The sequence below is a fragment of the Oryzias latipes genome, chromosome 9 (assembly GCF_053564925.1).
Source record: "Oryzias latipes strain Hd-rR chromosome 9, Olatipes_Hd-rR_3.1".
NCBI classification, from domain to species: Eukaryota; Metazoa; Chordata; class Actinopteri; order Beloniformes; family Adrianichthyidae; genus Oryzias; species Oryzias latipes.
The window spans coordinates 21122865-21141715 of record NC_136245.1 but is presented as its reverse complement, the minus strand read 5'-3'; the positions used below and the strand labels follow the sequence as shown (position 1 = coordinate 21141715).

Sequence of the window (18851 nt, the reverse complement as noted above, 5' to 3'; positions counted from 1 at the left end):
TGGCTGTTGGGCCGCGTTAAAAGTTCCGGAGTTCATTGAACGCATCAAGCAGAGATCTGATTGGCTCTCAGTTCTGTCGCTCAGCCTGTTGTTAGGTAGTTTGGACCAATGGGGTTCAGCTATGGGCCGAATAAGGGAAATGGGAGGGGCTGCAGCGGGAGCAGGGGAATATAAAGTTGGGAGAAGCGCTCTCGTGTCGGCGGGAGAGATTCAGGAGTTGCTGAATTAATTGAACGGCGTTTGTTGCGGTCTGCAGTAATCGGAATAAAGAACTTTAAAAGAGGTTAAGTCTTCGTGCCTCAGTGTGGGGAAGGGACGCTACATTATTGTATGGCTCTTTCGAAATTACATTTCAAAATATGTGGCATTTATGGCTCTCTTGGCCAAAAAGGTTCCCGACCCCTGGGCTAGAAAGACGGTGGTCCTCACATCTGTTTTTTCAGTTAACAGTGTAAAAGAACGTTGCCCTTCCCTTTCCCCAGACAGTGTCTACCTTTTCAACACTTTGACAGGTTTTCATGTAAACACTTCCACAGCCATTTATCTTTCTCGCCGTTATAAATAACTGTCGGATCCATCTCTGTTGTTCAGGTGCTCGCTGTGTTTTCTGTGAACAGGCCGTCGGATCAGTGTGTTACTGCTGGGCTGCAGTAGGGGGCGGACGGTCAGGAAATCAGCACAAGTGTGGACTCTGACCTCTTGCGCAGTGCACAGACACAGACCTGTGAGACTTGGACCTTTCCCACACAATCCTTCCTTCTACAAGCCCCAACCAGCCCCCCAAAAAGGGAAAAGGCTCAGTGTTTAGCCCTCAAACCCTTGGCGTTGATCTTGTGTTAGCACACAGCCTTTTCCAAGTTGTCTCCCATGTTTAGTCACATGGATTTAGCTACCTGAACCCGAGCCTTTTATGAAGCTGCACATTCTTTTTCAGTTATGATGAAACTATCAGATGCTTGGAGGGTGTACGTGGGGGGGGGGGGGGGGGGGGGGGGGGGGGGACTGTCAGGGATAATATGTGACAAAGTGCTGCAATAACCTGACTGAAAGCCACTTTGCAAATGAGTCAGCATAGATGCCCTGGCTAATACCTCTGCGTGTGTGAGCGCATGTCAGGTCTAGACGCTGAAATGCTGCTCACCTCTTTCTGAGTTCCACCTCACGTGGATGTAGAAAGAGCGGCCTGGCTAAACCCTTAAACTGAGAAAGAGCACCCTAAACAGGCACACCCAGATCTCACCATGCACCACACGCATACATCAGAGCAAGCATGTACACAACCTCCATGCCCAGACGCACACAAACATGCTGCCCTTCAAATAGTTTTTCGCAGCCTTTTATTTGGCTGCACGCCCGGTGGTTAGAGTGTTTCATTTTTCCCTGTGTATGGAACTGGGCAGCTGTCCAGACAGACACACAAAGAGAGGAGGGAGAAAGGGCTGGGTGGGGGGTGGGTGCTGTGGTGGGGTGTTACTAAAAGAATGAAAGCTGCAGAGAGAGAGGGAAGAAGAGGAACAACAGAAAAACAAGAAGAGAGGTGCCTGGACTCGTTTACCGCTCGTTCCCCTACCGAACCCTTACGATTGATCTGATCCTGTCTTTTCCCCTCAGTCTCGCCTCATCGGACACTCTTGTCGTTTTGGAAGTCTACCCCCCCCCCCCCCCCCCCCCCCCCCCCAACACTGCCCCTTTGGCCTTGTGTAAACCCCCCACCTTCCCACTCTGCTCTTCATCCTTTTCTTTTTTTTTCTGGAACTGACCATTCTCCTTCTGTGGGAACTACCACCCTCATTACAGCCCCTCCACTCCCTCCCAAAAAAGCCAGCTTCTCTCCAGCTCCATTCAAAGCTCCCCATCCCTGTGATCTGTGTTTTTGACAGCTCCACACACACACAAACCTACACGCACACACACACACAGACACACACACAGCTCCTCTGCAAACAAACACCATGAATACTAACACGGCTTTGTGTCCACAGCACTTACAACGGCGAGGAGGGTGGGGGGGCACCGAGAAAAAGGAGGGAAAAGGGGGATCAGGGGGAGGAAAAATAACAGGGCGCTATGGCACTGTGTTGATCTTGTGGCCACTCTCACAGACCCCCATTCCGCCCATTCACCCCCTCATCCCTGTTTCTCCTGCTTCCCACCAGCTCTCCCGGGAATAAAGACTTCCATTCATGCGCCTGAGGAGACCCGCAGCATGGGGGAGAAAAAAGGGAGGAGAAATGGGTAGAAAGAGAAGGGGGGTAAGGTGGGACACTTTGTGAATTATTGGAATCAAACCCTAAACACATGTGCATCTCAAAACTCACAAAACTTTCTTAGATTTGCTGAATCAGGTTCAGAGAAAGTCTAAAAAAAAATCAACAAACAGAAACTTTTCTGCAAAAAGTATGTTCAGACTATTTTTATAATTTGGTGGAACACACTTAATGCTGCCATGCACCCGTTCTGTCTGCCATGGAAGTGCAGCCACTCTTTGGATTGCCAAATTTGAAGCCCAGATGCAAGTCTCAAACAAAGTACTGCCTCAGTTATCGAAAGCAGCAATCTTTCAGATTGTAGTGCTTCTAAAGATAGCAGCAAAACACTTGAAATACTCCTCTCTTTAGACACGCTCAAAAGCCGATGACTCAATTTCTACAATGGCTTGTGATTGGCTGAACCAAAGCATGTCATTATGGAACTGGAGGTTTTCACTTGCTCAGTAATGGCAAACACATTTACATATTACACAGACTATACATCTAATCCCTACAATCCACGTTTAATTGCGCGCACGGGCTAACACTGCTCAGAGCCACATCAGAGCTGTTTCACAGAGATTGTTACAACAATTATGTATCAATTGTTCCTTTAATGGATTCGGCTGACAGCATCGCCACATGTCAGGCCGCACACATGCTCATCACATGTATTAACGTCCCATAGATCCCGCACGCAATGAGTCAAAATAGTTTTTTCTGTGTAAGAAAACTGCCGACGGATTCAGAACACATGGGATAAAAACAAACACGATGTTTATGTAATCTGTGCACCACATGAGCCAATCGTATCACTTCTGTACAACAGGAAACAATTAACAGCCAATGAGCTGCTCTAAGGGATAACTTCCTGTAATGAGAGATGGGTAATTCAAGACAGAAGCTGTGCTAAGATTAAACGCTTCCTCTCTGTGGTGTGTAACAGCAGAGACCCACTCACTTAGTTCCTCACAAATAATGGCCTCTATCCATCTGTCTGTCTGTCTAGTACAGCACAGATGGAGATGATAAGACTCAGACAAGTGTTGCACCAAGTCTCTAAACTCCATAACCACATCTTTGAGTTTCAGAAGTCTTGGTTGGTTTAATGTTAATGTTCATCAGCCTAAGTCCATGTAAACCAACAATGATCTCTATGGATGGATCCATTACAATCGTGCAAAACTCTTGCGTATTCGCATTCTCTTGGCACCTTTGACAAATCAGAATTGGAACAGATGCCATGAACGCAGTAAAGTAACAATAAGAATCAGGAAACACTTTGGATTTTAAATTTTGCAAAAAACTGACTTTAAATTGCATTCTGTAATGCATCAATGATTAAGAATAAACAACTTTTCTTAGCATGACTGGAGGACCCAACTTTTTGACAAAGTAGTGTCTAAAAATCGAGTTGTTAATAGAAATGTCTCAGTGAGTTAAAGAATGGATAGAGTGCTAGTTATAAAGTGTAAAGTAACAGTTTCACTTCCTTGTCACCAAGTTTCTGCGATTATCTCAAGTCCTTGGATGATCTCTGGCTCGTGATGGATGTGAAGAGCAAAGAAGTTAGAGAGCCACTGTAATGACATCCTCAGTGACAAAGAGAATGGGCAAAGTGAGACACAATAGTCTTAACCAATCAGTCTGCCTGCCTCCCTTCAGGCCCCCTTTTACCAACAATAATGCTTTTGTGTGAGGCTGCACTCCGCTCGTGTGTTCACAGACACACAGACCAAAGCACAGCATCCTACACTTTCTCGAGCCGTCACAAAGAGAGCTGCAGAAAGGAGATCAGCGCATTTAGAACACAGCTTACAAAACTCCCCGAGAATCTGTGGATTTAAGCAAACGATCTGCCTCCGTCTGCGTCTGAGCACTTTTTCAGGCCACATGACTGAATGGAGCTGCTCCCTCATTTAAGTTAGCACCCCTCCCTGTGAGAGCTTACAGCATTCCTCTGAGTTTGAGAGCGAACAAGCTTTATGCTGAACAGAGGGAGCAGATAAAGTGCGAGGTCAAAAAAAAAATACATGGGGTCAAAAACGCAGGGCAGGTAAGAGATGCGAGAGCGCAGGTCGTGCTTGTGTGCGTGTGAACACCAGGCTGTGTGTGGTAAACTGAAGACATAAACACCAAACTCTAGTGGATTCTTCCCTGCTCCAACATGACTGTTTGTTTAGTCCGAGATGCCCTCAAGGGACAGACGGAGACATAAAAACAGACAGAAACATTTAAGTCATCATGCTGGCATCCATACTTTAGAAACAAACAGACTGCTTAAAGAGAGGCAATCCTGTTTTTAATAATGTCTTTGAGGCTTTGGACAAATTTACGTTGATTATTTTGGGTTCAAAAATGCTTTTCAACTGGCAGTTGAAAGTTTAGAAAGACATAGCCGTGCCTGACCATAGGACAAAAGATAAAACTATCAATAAGGGGGAAGAAACCATAATAATGCTCTGCTAATGAAGACATTGATAAAATCCTCAACAAATGTGACCACAACTATCTTAAAACATAAATCTACTTTCAGGGTTTATAGTTTAAATAGAAAAAAACTGAAAAACTTTATCTTACATTTAAATTTGGCTAAAAATTTGAGTGTGTCTTTCTCTTAAAAAGCAAATAACCCATCGTATTTTTAAAGTGTAACCCTAATCAGATACTGCTTATATATTTTTGGAAGATTATACAAACCATATAATCCAAAACATTATTTAAAACCTTAATAGATTGCGATTTGAGCAGGACGGAACTACTAAGATGCAGATTTTTAAATGACTAAACTTCAAAGATCAACCAAATTTCAAAAACAAATTCCAAAAAGGGCAATTTTTAGTTGTTAAAAAAAACAGTTTTTCATCACTAGTGTTGAAACCAGTGGTCAAACTGAGTTAAGATTGCTCTAAGTTTCCTCCTTACAGAAAAACAGCTTATTTTGCCCTGAAAAGGATCTTTAAAAGTAAATTGTTGGTTCATGATTTATTAAAATGATATTGGAAGTATTTTCAAAGCAAAGAACTACATAAGTAAATAAACTCATTGAACGAATTAATATCGCCAAATTCTCAGGAACTGAAACCATAAAACTCTATTGTGTTTATCAACATTTTTCCAAACATCAAAAGTTGTTCCAAACTTTCAACAAGTTAATTTTAAAGACAAGTAAGACAATTTTGTTCAGATTAATATTTAGCATTAAAATTCTTCCTAAAAAGAACACAAAATTGTCACCAAAAGAATGAGCAACACAAGTTAGCAGCCCAATAAAAAGATAAAGTCAGTAATTCAATGCTTGACACTCCTATTCAGGCAGCACTCTCTGACAAAAGCATATCCAGATAAGTAGACACTACAGATACTCCTTGGGGAAGTGTCTCCTTGAGAGTCTGGGAGGTTATAACAAAAATCAATTAGTAGATAAAGTTAAAACACACGGCAGGCGTCCGTACAACATCAGACTGTCCAATGACAGAGTGCATCAGACTAACGTGTCAGTTTCCAAAAATGTTTAAAAAGCTGGAAAAACAAACCAAACAAGTGTTCTGCAACAATCCATTATGAATCAGATGTCAGAGGGATAGAAAACTACAAAGATGAGGAACATTGGTTCAAATACACATCGATCTCTACAGAGAAAAGCACTAGGTGTGGCTCAGCACTGTGAGAGTACCGTGAACCTTATCTTCCATTGAGCAAATAGATAAAGAGAAGATGCAGAAAAAGAAAGAGAGCCATTATAAATACATGAGGAAATGTAGACTAGAAGCATGTTCAAAGCACAAAATTTCACACATAAAGAATTTGTGTTAGAAGGGAGTTTGTTTTCCCACTACCTCACTTACAGAGGCAGTTGTTAATAAATCGGACAGGTTCAGAGTTGGCAGTCAGGTTACAAACCTAACACGTCTGCAGTGACAACCAGAAGTATTGGAACAAAGCCTAAAACAGGCTCAAAAATATTAACTGTAGTTAATATTTACCGACTTAAAAACAATGTAAAAAAGTGTGACTGTTCTGTTAAAACCCATATTTGAAAAGTGAATGATGTAAGGTAGAGCAAATTTAACCAGACATAAGTGACTTACTATGTGAAAAATGTTCTATTAAAGATAGAAGTTAGCAACAAAAAAAAGCAGCATTTAAACAAAATTATTAATAATATCTCTTTGTTGTTTTGTGTGGCCAGTTATAACATTTATCATTTAAAACTGTGTAATGGTGTTCCAGATCAGACAAATACAACATTTTGTACCTGGTATATTTTTAATCCTTGATCAAATTAAACCTAAAACAAAGATTTCATAGCTTTTAAAAACAATTGATAAAGTCATTTTTCAAAACAAAACAAAAACAACAAAAAAGAAATGTAAACCCACCGTTGTTTCCCACATGAAAATAATACAAACTGAACATTATTAGAACATTCTACCATACTGCATGGCTTGATCATCATTTTTACATCATAGTAAAATTAACCCACCATGTCCCAATCCAAATGGTATTTTCCAGTATTGACGATGATCAATTTTTCTTATTTTAATTACATCGGCTATTTTTATTTTTGAATGGTATAGGTTGATTTGTTTGACAACTTGCCTCAGACAGATCAACCTGTTTGGATCATAGGAAAATAAATCAATTCATCGATTAAGTCGATTAATCGTTACACCCCTACTGCACACTTAACCAAGTTCAGTTTAATGCAAAGGAAAACGACATTGATTGGTACTAAAATAGAAAATAGATATATGAAAAGATTTATAAGAAAAAAAGTTCAGATGATTAGTGGTTGTTTGACATGCTTTGGGACTTTTTTGGTAAAAGGCAATCAATGATGTCAAACCAGTAATGGAAAGTCTGCTGACTACAAATGTTTTACTAATTGTGAGATAAATGGAGTTAAAGATCATGGAGAAATCAGAAGATTAACCACCTAAAGCTTACCAGCAGGGGGAAAATAGTATAAAAAATGGAAAATTTTAGAAACTGGTAAGCAGTCAGCCCACATTTCAATCCCTCTGAAAACCTTTAAAGACAACTGAAATCTGCTGTTGCCTAAAAACATTCCTGCCTATTAAAAAGATGGAAAATCCAACCTGCACAAATTGTAAAAGTTGTCAATCGGTTCAAAAGAGCAATGGGATATAAAGATGGTTTATGTAACTAAATATTCTGATTAGGACTTGGACTTTTGGCTGTTATCTCACTTAGATGTATTTTTCTTTTTGAAACACAAAATGTGCACACATATACACACACAGGCATGCTCCAGACAGCTGATGAGGCCATCAGATTTCACTGACAAACGCACTTAATGAGACATAGTGAAAGTCAATACTCGGTGCTTCCCTTTTTTGACTCCTCAACCTCTTTCCTGCCATGTCTGCACTAGCTCTGTAATCCTGCTGGATCTCCTCTCCAACACCACACCACCAAGCTCTCCTCAAGTACTCCCTGACTAACCACAGACGTTTAACGGAGATAACAAAGCAACACTGCATGCCTCTGGATGAGTCAACATCATCCACGACCGCAGAGAACATCAAGTAGACAGCCCGCGATGAAAAAAATCAAAGTATTTGAAACAACAAAAAGCAAAGAGCAGCCTGGAGTCCTACTGATCTATTCACCCACAAAGAGGTCATTTAAATATGGGTTACTATGAAATAAATCATCATTGCTTGTTTGCGCAATAATTTATTATCTCTGTTGGGATCAATAATTGTTTTTTTCACTTGAGTGGAAATGAAAAAGACTGAAAACACAACAGGTCTGTGTGCAGCTCAAGCTGGTTTCTGTCTCGGCTGTTGGCATCTCTTTAAATGCAAGTAACTGCCCCAGGGCTTTATTAAAATGTAGCTTAAGCCGGACTGGGTATTATAGCCTGTCTGCATCTGCCTGATGAAGAACAGGAACCCACTGGGATAACACACAATGGAGAAAGAATAGAGCGCGACCTTTCGGGACAGACTGAGAAGACGGTATGCGTGTGTCCGAATGAGAAATTAGCTACACTTCCAACCAAATGGTCACAGCAAGCTCTTGCATCCACACAGACGTCAAATCCAGCCCCGGGAAGAGAAAGCAAAGGCCAGACTCAAGTTGTCTCGACCCTGACCCGCTCGCACAAACAAACAATACAGCAAACTCACACATGGACACACTCAAGCACAGACACACACTTGCAAGGCTCTGCTATCACCTCAGCTTTTCAATGTCCACCGGGTCAAAGTTCATCTCTTCATCTGCTGCCCTTTAGCACACCATTGTGTGGCGGTGTGTGTGAGCCAGTGCATGTGCATGCTGGGAGTGACCTTGCAGAGTGATTCATTATTGTAGAAAAGCAGCAGCAAGAGCAACACTGGTGATTAGGTGGAGTGTGTCTAAAAGTGTGTTTGTATTTCTGATTAGTCCTTTCCAAACACAGGTTTATGTGATCTTCTCAGAATTTCTGAGGATAAACGGGCAAATATGTCCTCAACTATAACGTCTTACTTTGAAGAACATGCTTGAGAACAGGGTTAAGTCAGATTACCAGGAAACCGTAACAAGTCAATGTGAAAGTGTGCAGCATGAGAGCAGAGCGTCTTTTGACTCAACAATTTCAGGATTTGACAAATACCGAAAAAACAGATCAGAGGGGAGATGCTAAGAGGCATGAATGTGTGTGTGTGTGTCGGTGTGCGTTTTAAGTGTGTACAGAGCGTATGGGGGTCACATGCAGATGGACAGCTGGTGTTTCCGCGGTGCTAAATCACTCACCCCTCCCCAGCTAACACGTACACATTCACATGTCCCATCCCCCATTTTCTGGAGGGAAACGCCCCTTAAAGCATTCCCAGTTCATACGCTTAAAGGGCGCACGCTGAGGGCTTACAACCCAACACCAAAACAACCCACAAAAAAAAAAACCTGCTTATTTAAGCCACACTGACACAACCAAAAAAAGTCCACCTTGACAGTTTGGTCAGGCGGTATCAGAAGTGATTATTTCATGTTCATACATATTAATAAATCAGTCAAGGATTGCTTTCTGTGGGTAAACATGATGCATCACACACAAGCTGACATCCACGCTTCTGTTTTTATGAGCTCAACCAGTCCCTCAGGTCACCAACCGTCATCTCAGACAGGGATAAAAAGCTGACATCAAAAGACCTGCCATTTTGCACACACACATGTTCACGTATTGCACCCACAGAAGCTTGGCGTGGGGACCGTGGCTGCATTAATTTCCCTGTGAATGCACTTGACTAACACAAAATAATTCCCAACACTCCTGGGAGACCACCGAGCAACTACAACACACAGCCAGGAGGACCAGCAAGCAGAGAGCCTGTCAAGACAAGATAAGTGTGTATCTACTGTCAAGCTTTTGGATTCATCCATTAAAACACACGACCGCACGCCGGCACACATACAACAACAACAACAACACACAACCTTGCCAGGGCTCCTGGAAAAAGCTCTGTCTTATCTCTCCCCACAGATAGTAAAATGGATTAAGAGCCATATTTGGCACGTCCAGGGAACTGGACAGATAACCAGAAAAACGTTCTCCCCAACTGCAATCAACTGATTTGTGCGCGTTTGAGTGAAAGAGCAGCTGCACTTTAGCCTGTGCATAGTCCACCACGCAAGGGCATTGGACCAATAACTGCACATCTATATGTTTGTGTGAACACACGCACATACGTCTGCAGGAGTGATGCAGCAGTTGACCCAGCATCCAATCCATTAAAACGCACACATTCATCTTCCTAACACACACAGCATGCCCAGACAAAGAGCTGTGTGTGAGAGGATGTTCAGCATGTGTGTGATGTCAGCTGGAGACAGACAAGGGGAGCTCATCATATCCTCCTAATGTGTGTGCGTGGGTCTGTCCCCTGACACAACACCAGTATTCTCAGCGGCTCCTCTGCTCATATATACCCTCTCTGAAGATGACGAGTGAGATTCCCTCAAATGCCCCTCATTTTCTCCGCTCTTTTCTTCCTTCCTTTCAATGAGGACTCGACATAATAGATATTCAATAGTTTACTTCACAGCGAGTAGTAAATAAAGGTCATTATGTGTCATTACTGACAGGTGTAGAATTGCAGGGGTGTTACTTTTAAGGCAATTAAATGTGATGCTTTGCATTCTGGGATGCATCATGCACTGCTGATGCTGTTTGCATTTGGAAACTTATGAGATATTACATTAACAAGTAAAAATTACTGTATTAAATCAAAAAATATGGCGGCCCTGAAGCGCACATCAGCAAATCACTCAACATAAAACCATACTAAGGTTCAAAACAACAATTACAAAAGCAAAACAAATAATACAAAAAAAAACATTTCCTTTTGGTAATCAAAACAAAATTCCACAAACCATATCACAATGAATGAGACAAAATAAAAATGAAACTTGAAAAAAAGAACTTCCTGAAGTCAAAATGAAATGTAAAAAACATGAGACAGAGACACAATAAGAAAACGGAAAAGGTAAGTATTATGGGACATCCCTAATTGGATGATGACAAGAGTTTTGACATTTGAGGACCAATGTCATCATCCAATCAGTGATGTCCCATAGTACCTACCTTTCCCGGTTTCTTCTTTTGTTTCATTTTTTTATATTTCATTTTGATTTATGAAAATTGCTTTGGGAAATTGCTGATTGGATGATGACATTTGTCCATCGTTTCAACTGGAGGTTTTGTTACGTTATGTTATACTGGACATGCTTCGTAGTAATCATAACTTTTATAAGCAAGCGGGTTTTTAACAAATGAGTTTTTTCTATGTCTGCTATGTCGGTAATGTCCCATAATGTTTACTTTTTCTGGTTTCTTATTGCGTTTTATTTTTGCCATTTCATTTGGAATTCTGGAAATTACTTTAAATTTTTTCTTTTTATTTTGTTTAATAATTTTGTAATAATAATGAATAATTTCTAAAATCTTGTTTTTTTTATTATTTGTCGTTTTGATCTTTAATAGGTTTTTAGTTGAGCGATTTTTTGATGTGATTTGTACCTCAGGGTCACCGTAAAAACAGAACAAATTATGAATATGGCACAATATGAAGAAAAATCTTTTTAGTATGAATCTATTAAATTTGAATGTCTACTTTGCCTAAACTACAGAAAAAAAGTCAGATTTTTATGTTTGCCTTCTTATCTGTTTGTGTGTCCGTCTGTCTCACCCCTTCTCTGTCTATTAGAGTCAAATCTCCGTCCTAATGGGTTGCTATTGTATCCTGCCTCACCCCCTCCTCTATTCATCACACCACCACAGTCACATACACACTCCCTCTAAGGGGGCCCCTTAACCAGGCTCTCCATATGCCTGACCCCCACATCCTTTCTCCTCCTCCTCTTTCCAAAACCCCCTTTTCCTTTCCTCTTCTGCTCTGGCTTCTGCTGCTGCTGCTACCCCATGCTGCCATCTGCCACAAGACAGGGGAGGGTGAAAGAGGAAGAAGAGAGTGATGCAAAAAAAGAGCGCATGAAAGGAGGGAAGACTTAAGGGAAGAACAGGCAGTGGGGACAAGTGTGGAAAGAGAGATGGATAAAAAGATAAAGCAGGAGAAGAGTGGGAAGGGGTAGACAATACAAGAGAGAGGAGAGGCTGTCCATCTGCTTCCCACATCACCCTCCCACCCCCATCAGTACTCACACACAGCCTCACACACACCACAAAGAGTATTTAACCTCAACACACACACACACGCACACACATACCGAGCCCCACAGATAGATTGGGAGCCCAGCCTCTCTGTTTAACCCGTTCCTCTCCACTGAGTCTGCCAGTGTTACACTCTCTGTGCGGCAGGTGACGGCTGGATGTAGGGAGGAGGGGGGTTGACGGGAGCTTGTGCATGGGTGTGATGAAGGGGGGGGGGGCAGATTGAGGGACAGAGTGAAGGGGATGAAGGGTTGAAACTGATCTGAACAAAACAAACACCAACACTCTTCCACACCCCCCCCCCCCCACACACACACACACAAACCACCAAACCTCAGTAGACATCAGCTTTCCATCCCGTTGCTATGACAACCCCTGTCAATCATCATCTGGTCTTCTCAATTAGGGACTGATGGCTAGATTATGAACGGCTCCTCCACACATCAGAGAGAGTAAGACTCAGCCGGCTCAGTTTTACTAATTGACACAGAAACTGAAGGTTTTCATTGGTAGCCGTCTTTTTTCCCTTTAATAGTGCAGGCAGTCTGCCTTGTGGTGACAGCACTCACTCCACTGACAGCTAGCTGGAATCTGGGTTTTGACTGTGACCAATGCAAACCACAGTTCCTTTACGAGGGCATGTTCTGAGGGCATGTAGCAAGCATAAATAAAAGGAGGGGATTCATTATTGTTGGCCACACATCTCTAAAACACTGAAACATCCACCATAAAGATTCCCAAATAACTTTGTATCCTGCCTCATGAATGGGTTGATTCATGAGAAAAATACGTGTTGAATAAATGGTAAATGGCTTATGCTTATGTAGCACTTCTTAAAAGGCATAAATTGCTGTACAGTCATAGTCCCATTTGCCCATTCACACACACTCGGCTGCCTAATACTAGTGCCAACCTATGACCACCAGAAGCAATGTAGGGTTTAGTGTCTTGCCTAAGGACACTTCAACACATGGGCAAGCAAGACAGGAATCAAACCAGTTAACTTTTAAACAAAGGTCGACCACTCTACCTCTACACCGCGGTTGCCTTAAAGTAGTAAAATAACATTTCTACATCAGAAATGTTCATAATTTCTTTCTCTAGAGCTTTCAGTTGTATCTTACAAGAGAAGGTTGTGTCCTCTGATATAAACTCTTTTCATGGCTTGCACAAAACTCCAACCATAACTTTGATAAACATCAAACAATAGTTTCCACATTCTTTGTGTACTAAATCAAACAATCTTTGGTGTTTGAGGCAGCCCCGCTAGGAGGTTGGATAAACATCAAAGGGATCCCCATTTGCCCATGTGTCCTAAATTTGAGAAGTAAGCTCAAGACCAAAGAGCGACAGAGCAGTACATAAGTAAACACCATCTTGACATCATGAAGGTTTAACTCCTGCTGGGCCTGTCAAGCTCAGTGCCGCTGAGATGACCATCACACATTCGCAGGGGTAGGTCAACACACTGAGCAAACTTCAAATTCCCCCAAGGACCTGTACGTACATGGCGTCACACACCAAAAACCAGTGTCGTGTGTGAGGGTGTGGTGAGGAGGGGGCTGAAGGTGGTGATCCACAAGGGCTGATTTCATTAGAGAGGAGAGGTGAGGAGAAAAGAGGGGAGGCTAGCAGAGGAGACGAAAGGTCTCCGTGTGTATGACCACAAATGGAGAGGGCAGACACCAGCTGTCACTTGCTTGTGTCGGCCCTATTCTCAGCTGCTGTGTGTGTGTGTGTATGTGTGCGTGATCCCAGAGTGGTTTCAGTTACAGAGCAAGCTCTGACTCTTTGGAACAAAGCTGGGAAAGGAGCTACTGACAGAAAGGAGTTGTAGAAATGAACAGAAACTGCCTTTTTCAAACCAATTTTATGAAAACAGTTAGTGTTAACCATCCAAACTCTAACTAACTACACAAAGGAAAAGGAAAGAGTTGACTTACCCTTTTTCTTGGGGGTCCCCGTTCTTCGTCTTTCGAAATCCGTCCTGCTCCTGCCCCACCACCTGTTCGCCCCTGGCGCCCACCTTTGCCGTCTCCAACTGGAGGTCTAATGGTCATCCTAATCTCCGGTGGGCAAATGTAGTTCTCAAGGTTCTTGGGGGGCTTTTTGGTGCGCTTGGTGGTCTGAATCTTTAACTTTAGACTTCCTTCCTGAAAACTTGCTTCCTTGATGGAGAACTCCTGCTCCTCCATTAGCCCCTCCCCTTGCTCATCTAACCCCTCCCCCTCACTGACGCCACTGTGAATCACATCATCACTGCGCACCAACCCAATGGCGCCTGCTCCTAGTTGGTCCACATGATTAATCCCCGCCCTGCATCCCTGAAGGTCCGCCTCTTTGGGTCGGGCTGAGCCAACCAGATCCCTAGGCTCCATCCACGCTCCCGCCAGAGCCAGTCAGAACGGGGGAAACTGACACAGCCAGCCAATGAGAAGACAGGAAGCAGTGGTAATGCTGTTCTGGCTTGGTTGCTGTCAATCAGCTACAGGGGTTGTGTTGGTTGTCCCACAGGAACACAGCACAGCCAAGGACACTCTGTGGAGAGAGGTGAATGATCTGATTAGAGAAAAGTAAAAGGGCAAACTTTCCTGTCATCGCCACAGCTTCACTCCACTGCCTGCTCTCAGTCTGTTGCCACAAGCATCACTGCTTGCATCAAAATGCAAAAACAAAAGTGAAAGACATGGCTGTCTACACTCAAACATGGCTAATAAACCACTCAACCTTTTTTTGCCTTAAACTCCTTGTTTAGCAGCATCCAGACAGCAGAGTCATCCGAACAAACTTAGACATTCTTCATTGATGCAGTAAATTCCAGTTAATTTTTGGGGGGTGAAGGGGGGGTTGTATTTTCCTCCTTTTCACCCAAGCAGGGAGAGGAGGGAATCCAGCAGAAGGGGGGAAAGAAAGGCAGCAGCAAAAGAATCTAAATTCTTTTTCCAGATGTGGTTTACGAGCTGGCCTGGAAAAAAAAAAAAAAAAAAAAAACAGCATCTCAACTGTTTTACACACACATACACCAGAGCTGCACTCATGCATAAGTACATTCCAGTGCACATAAATACCAATCAAAATTGCAAGGTTGCCGTTGCAGAATGAGCCAAAGCTCTGAATCCTTGCTGAAACAACAGACTGTGTTGCCATTTTTCCAAAGATTTCCAATGTGATATCTGTCAGACAATATCATCATCCACATTGAGCTCTTCCAAATGTCAACTTGCACATGGGCCACAGGCAGAAACCAATCAAAACACACACTGGACCACATTTCTCACTGGAGTTTCAAGGAATCCCATCAGTCAATATGGCACGGGGCATGACTGAGCTGGAAGTGTGGAATGCTCTCTCACACGCTGAGCTTCACCATTTACACTGACGTGAACCCGGACAACCGGACAACCGGACAACCGTCCACAGACAGTCAAGTAATAGTAATACCGCCAGTGTATAAAGACCTCTTTGTTAGCAGGACAAAAAAGTTAAACAACCCAATGTTTACACACACCATTACATGGTTACTATTCACACTTTGCTCTATGTGATTTTTCCCTCCGCACTCCTGTACAAGTCAAAGCTACTGTACAAACAGCTGATCTCCATCAAAATACCCTAAAGGCCTCTCAACACATGCTTGCAGTGTGATTGAATAACCATAATCTGCTGCGGTATTTCCACAAACTGGTGCATTTAAGCTGCACACAGTGTCCAGGGCAGGTCATTTTACTCCAAGTCCTGGTTTGGCGAACAATGAACAGCCTTCTGATTCAGCTTTTCTTACACCGTCATTTTACAAGAGTTTCTGGCGCTGTCGCCAAGTGAAGGCACAGGAACAGGCAAATGCAACATATTACCTTTGTGATTACCTTTGCGAACCTCATTCAATGTAAAATTGATCTTTCTTGGGTAATTATTACAGCTCAGCTCTATTAAGTTTACATTATTTCAATCCCAAAGAGTTTAAAATGACGTGTATTATTGTTTCTCTTATATACAACATTAATAAAGCAGTTTTAAGACTAAAATGCATTTGCTTTGGTTTTTCAATAGAGCAAAGCTTGGAAAGGTTTGGCATGATCTCCTCATTTGGGGCAGTAGGCCAGGAGGAACAAAAAAAATAGGGCATTTGGGGGGGAAAAAACAGCTTCTGACTATCATATACCAATAAACACCTTTGCTTTCTCATTAAATCACCTTAAAGGGCAAAATTGTTTCCATCTTTTTTATTATTCCATCTTATTTTTGTTACTCTGACCAAGTTTGGTTAGATTTTTAAAACTAATAATGAAATTGATCCGCTCTTCCTTTCTAGAAATCTTGTAAACTTCCAAGAATCTAGAATTCCAGTTCAACACCAGCCTTTTAATGGAAGACTACCGGAAGGTCAATGTTCACCTATCTTTCCTTTAGCAAATCCTTTTTGGCTGCTCATTTCCAGATATTGGAGCTTTTCACCGCCAGAATCCATAACTGTCAGAACTTCCATGATGTAAGTCTGTCACATCACAGTCCTAAAAACAAATCAAGTTCACAAAAAAAGCACAATGCCAAGAGTTGCATTCATCAGTGGAAGAGCAACATGAATAAAAAAGCTAAATGCTCAGTCTGATGGATTACCAATCTTGATAGTGATTTTTATACACCATAAAAAAAGGGAAACCGCTAACTTTTAGGAAGTCAGGGGATAAATTAAGACATAAAACATGGAAACCACAGCAGGGATCATTCGATAGCTTGTAAGAATTCAAAGAAATAATAAAGGGTTTTTTGAGTTGAGGCGTTGGCTCCTCCGGATCCCATGCTGTGCCCACATGACCCCGCTGGGTCCTTCAGAGGCCTCCCAGTGTCTAATGCCAGCGTGGTGACTCGTCCTGTTGGTATGTGTGAAAGCCACCGTGGGTGTCATGTGACAGCAGACAGGAAAAAGAGACAGCTGCCAACCACATTGTGACGCACCAATCCAAAACAACTTTTTGAAGAAATACCGTTTTGACTCAGCTCCTCAGACGTAAAGCCTCTTCTTTATCAACATTCTCTCTGCGTGGCAGAAGGGTGTTAAAACTCATCATTCTGGGCTTTTACTGCATAAAGTACTAAACTGGGTCACAACTGACCATGCCGTCTGCACAGTGCCCTAAGCAGTGTTAATACCGCCGCTGGCAGGCTGGTTTATGTATGGCTGACCCTTCCTTGGGCCTCCCTCACCTCCTCAACCTGAGCCTCAGCGTCTCCTCACAAACACACACACCTTGACCAGCCTCAGACAGCAGGCTGACTGTGAGAGGCCAGATGCATGACATAAATACCTTTATTATGCTGCTCGTGCTGCACTCAAACAGCATAAGGTCATTCCCCACGTTGCACGTGAGGACGTTCCCGGCAACATTTTGCCAACACGCGATTATGAGAGAGCGTGGATACTGGGATACGGGCTTGGAGATGATGCAGACAGACAATTGAGAAATGCACACAAGGGGAGAGCAAGGGATGGCAGCAGAAACACAACCATTTAAGGCTGCATACCCAGCAGCCCCAGTGCCTGAGGTGGACTCACAAATAGCTCGTACACACATGCAGACAGATGCATGCACACACATTTGCAGAACTGGTGGACTGTTTGCAGAAGGTGATGTTTTTCCACTTTTAGTTTTCTCTTATAGAAGGGCACTCACAGAAACCAAGTTACCCAGAGGACCAAATCATGGATTTAGCTTTTTTTTCCCTGTGTGTTACTACCTGTGTTGTCTTCTGCTACAGGGCAGCTGGAAGGTCTATAAAACACAGAGCTATCACTGAAAAGGATGGCCTCAGAGCTGCTTCATGAAGGATGGACGCACACACACACACACATCATCTGGAGAAGTCGCATGCCAGGTAGCACTAAAACCATCCTCACCTAACTACCTCGTACAAGCAGATGAATGTTAAACCATTTTAACTGCAGCAGAAGCCACAAAATGGCTGTCAGCAAAAACACCTCCCCTACTCCCCAACTGTCTTCCTCCTTCCCCACCACCTCCACCACCCCCCACCCTCCCCAGCCTCTGTTCTCTCCCCTCTTCTCTGTGCTACCACTTTCCTTTACCCTCCCTCCCGCTCTCGTTCTGTGTGCTCTGCCAAAAGGTGCTCCAGTGCTGATATTCCGTTAAGAGCGGCTGCCAAGTTTGATTTGTCCTTGAATCCTGCTCACATCCCCCCACCCCGACACACACACACACACACTTTGCCTCCTCTGATCCTGTTTCGACCCAAGTTATCCATCTAAGACTTGGGATACACCTAATCGATTTCTCATGCTTTCATTTAAAGGTGGCATGAACATCTCATTACCTAACAGACCACAATAAACCTGTTTGCTCTTAGTGTACCACAAAAAAGAGAGGATCACCTCCATCCATGTCTGCTTCAGCTCTTTCCACCTGCCTCTCTGCTTGTGCCCTTTCATCCGTCAGCACTTATTTCAACAACTTCCCTCCCACACCAGTGACAGATCCCACCATATTTTGCTTGACTCAATCCGGGTTGTCAATTTATCTTCTGGAGCTGCAACTGGGGAGTTTTGTTTTTTAAAAGCAACTGATAAACCACTGACTTTCAAACCTCTGAGAAAGCTAAAAGGAGATCAAGTCTTTTTTTCTTCAAAACTGACAGAAAAACCACATGAAGCAGCACCAGCTTTGATCATCAGGAGTGGAACCTGTGCTGTGGTTGAAATCAGGATCCAAACACATAAAAATTAAAATGAAATAAAAATGTAAAAATAAGAAGCTTTTTGTGGACTTTTTGTGGCATTTTATCACAGAGAAAAAGTATGCAGCATCCATCTGCTGGCTCGTGCCACAAAGTGTGTTACCATGTGGAAGAAACATCAAATTCACTAAAGATGGGGGCGGGGGGTGGGGTGGGGGTCCTCACATGCT

At 42.9% G+C, this 18851-nt stretch overlaps 1 protein-coding gene across 1 annotated transcript in view; it reads right to left on the bottom strand.

Annotated features, from left to right (window-relative positions):
• Window positions 1-18851, bottom strand: part of setbp1 (SET binding protein 1) — a 34596-nt gene that overhangs the window by 14708 nt on the left and 1037 nt on the right. The window contains exon 2 of the mRNA XM_023958513.2: window positions 13875-14469. Within this exon, the coding sequence (XP_023814281.1) occupies window positions 13875-14309 (435 nt within the window). The 5' untranslated portion in view covers window positions 14310-14469. The remainder of the gene's footprint in view (window positions 1-13874; window positions 14470-18851) is intronic.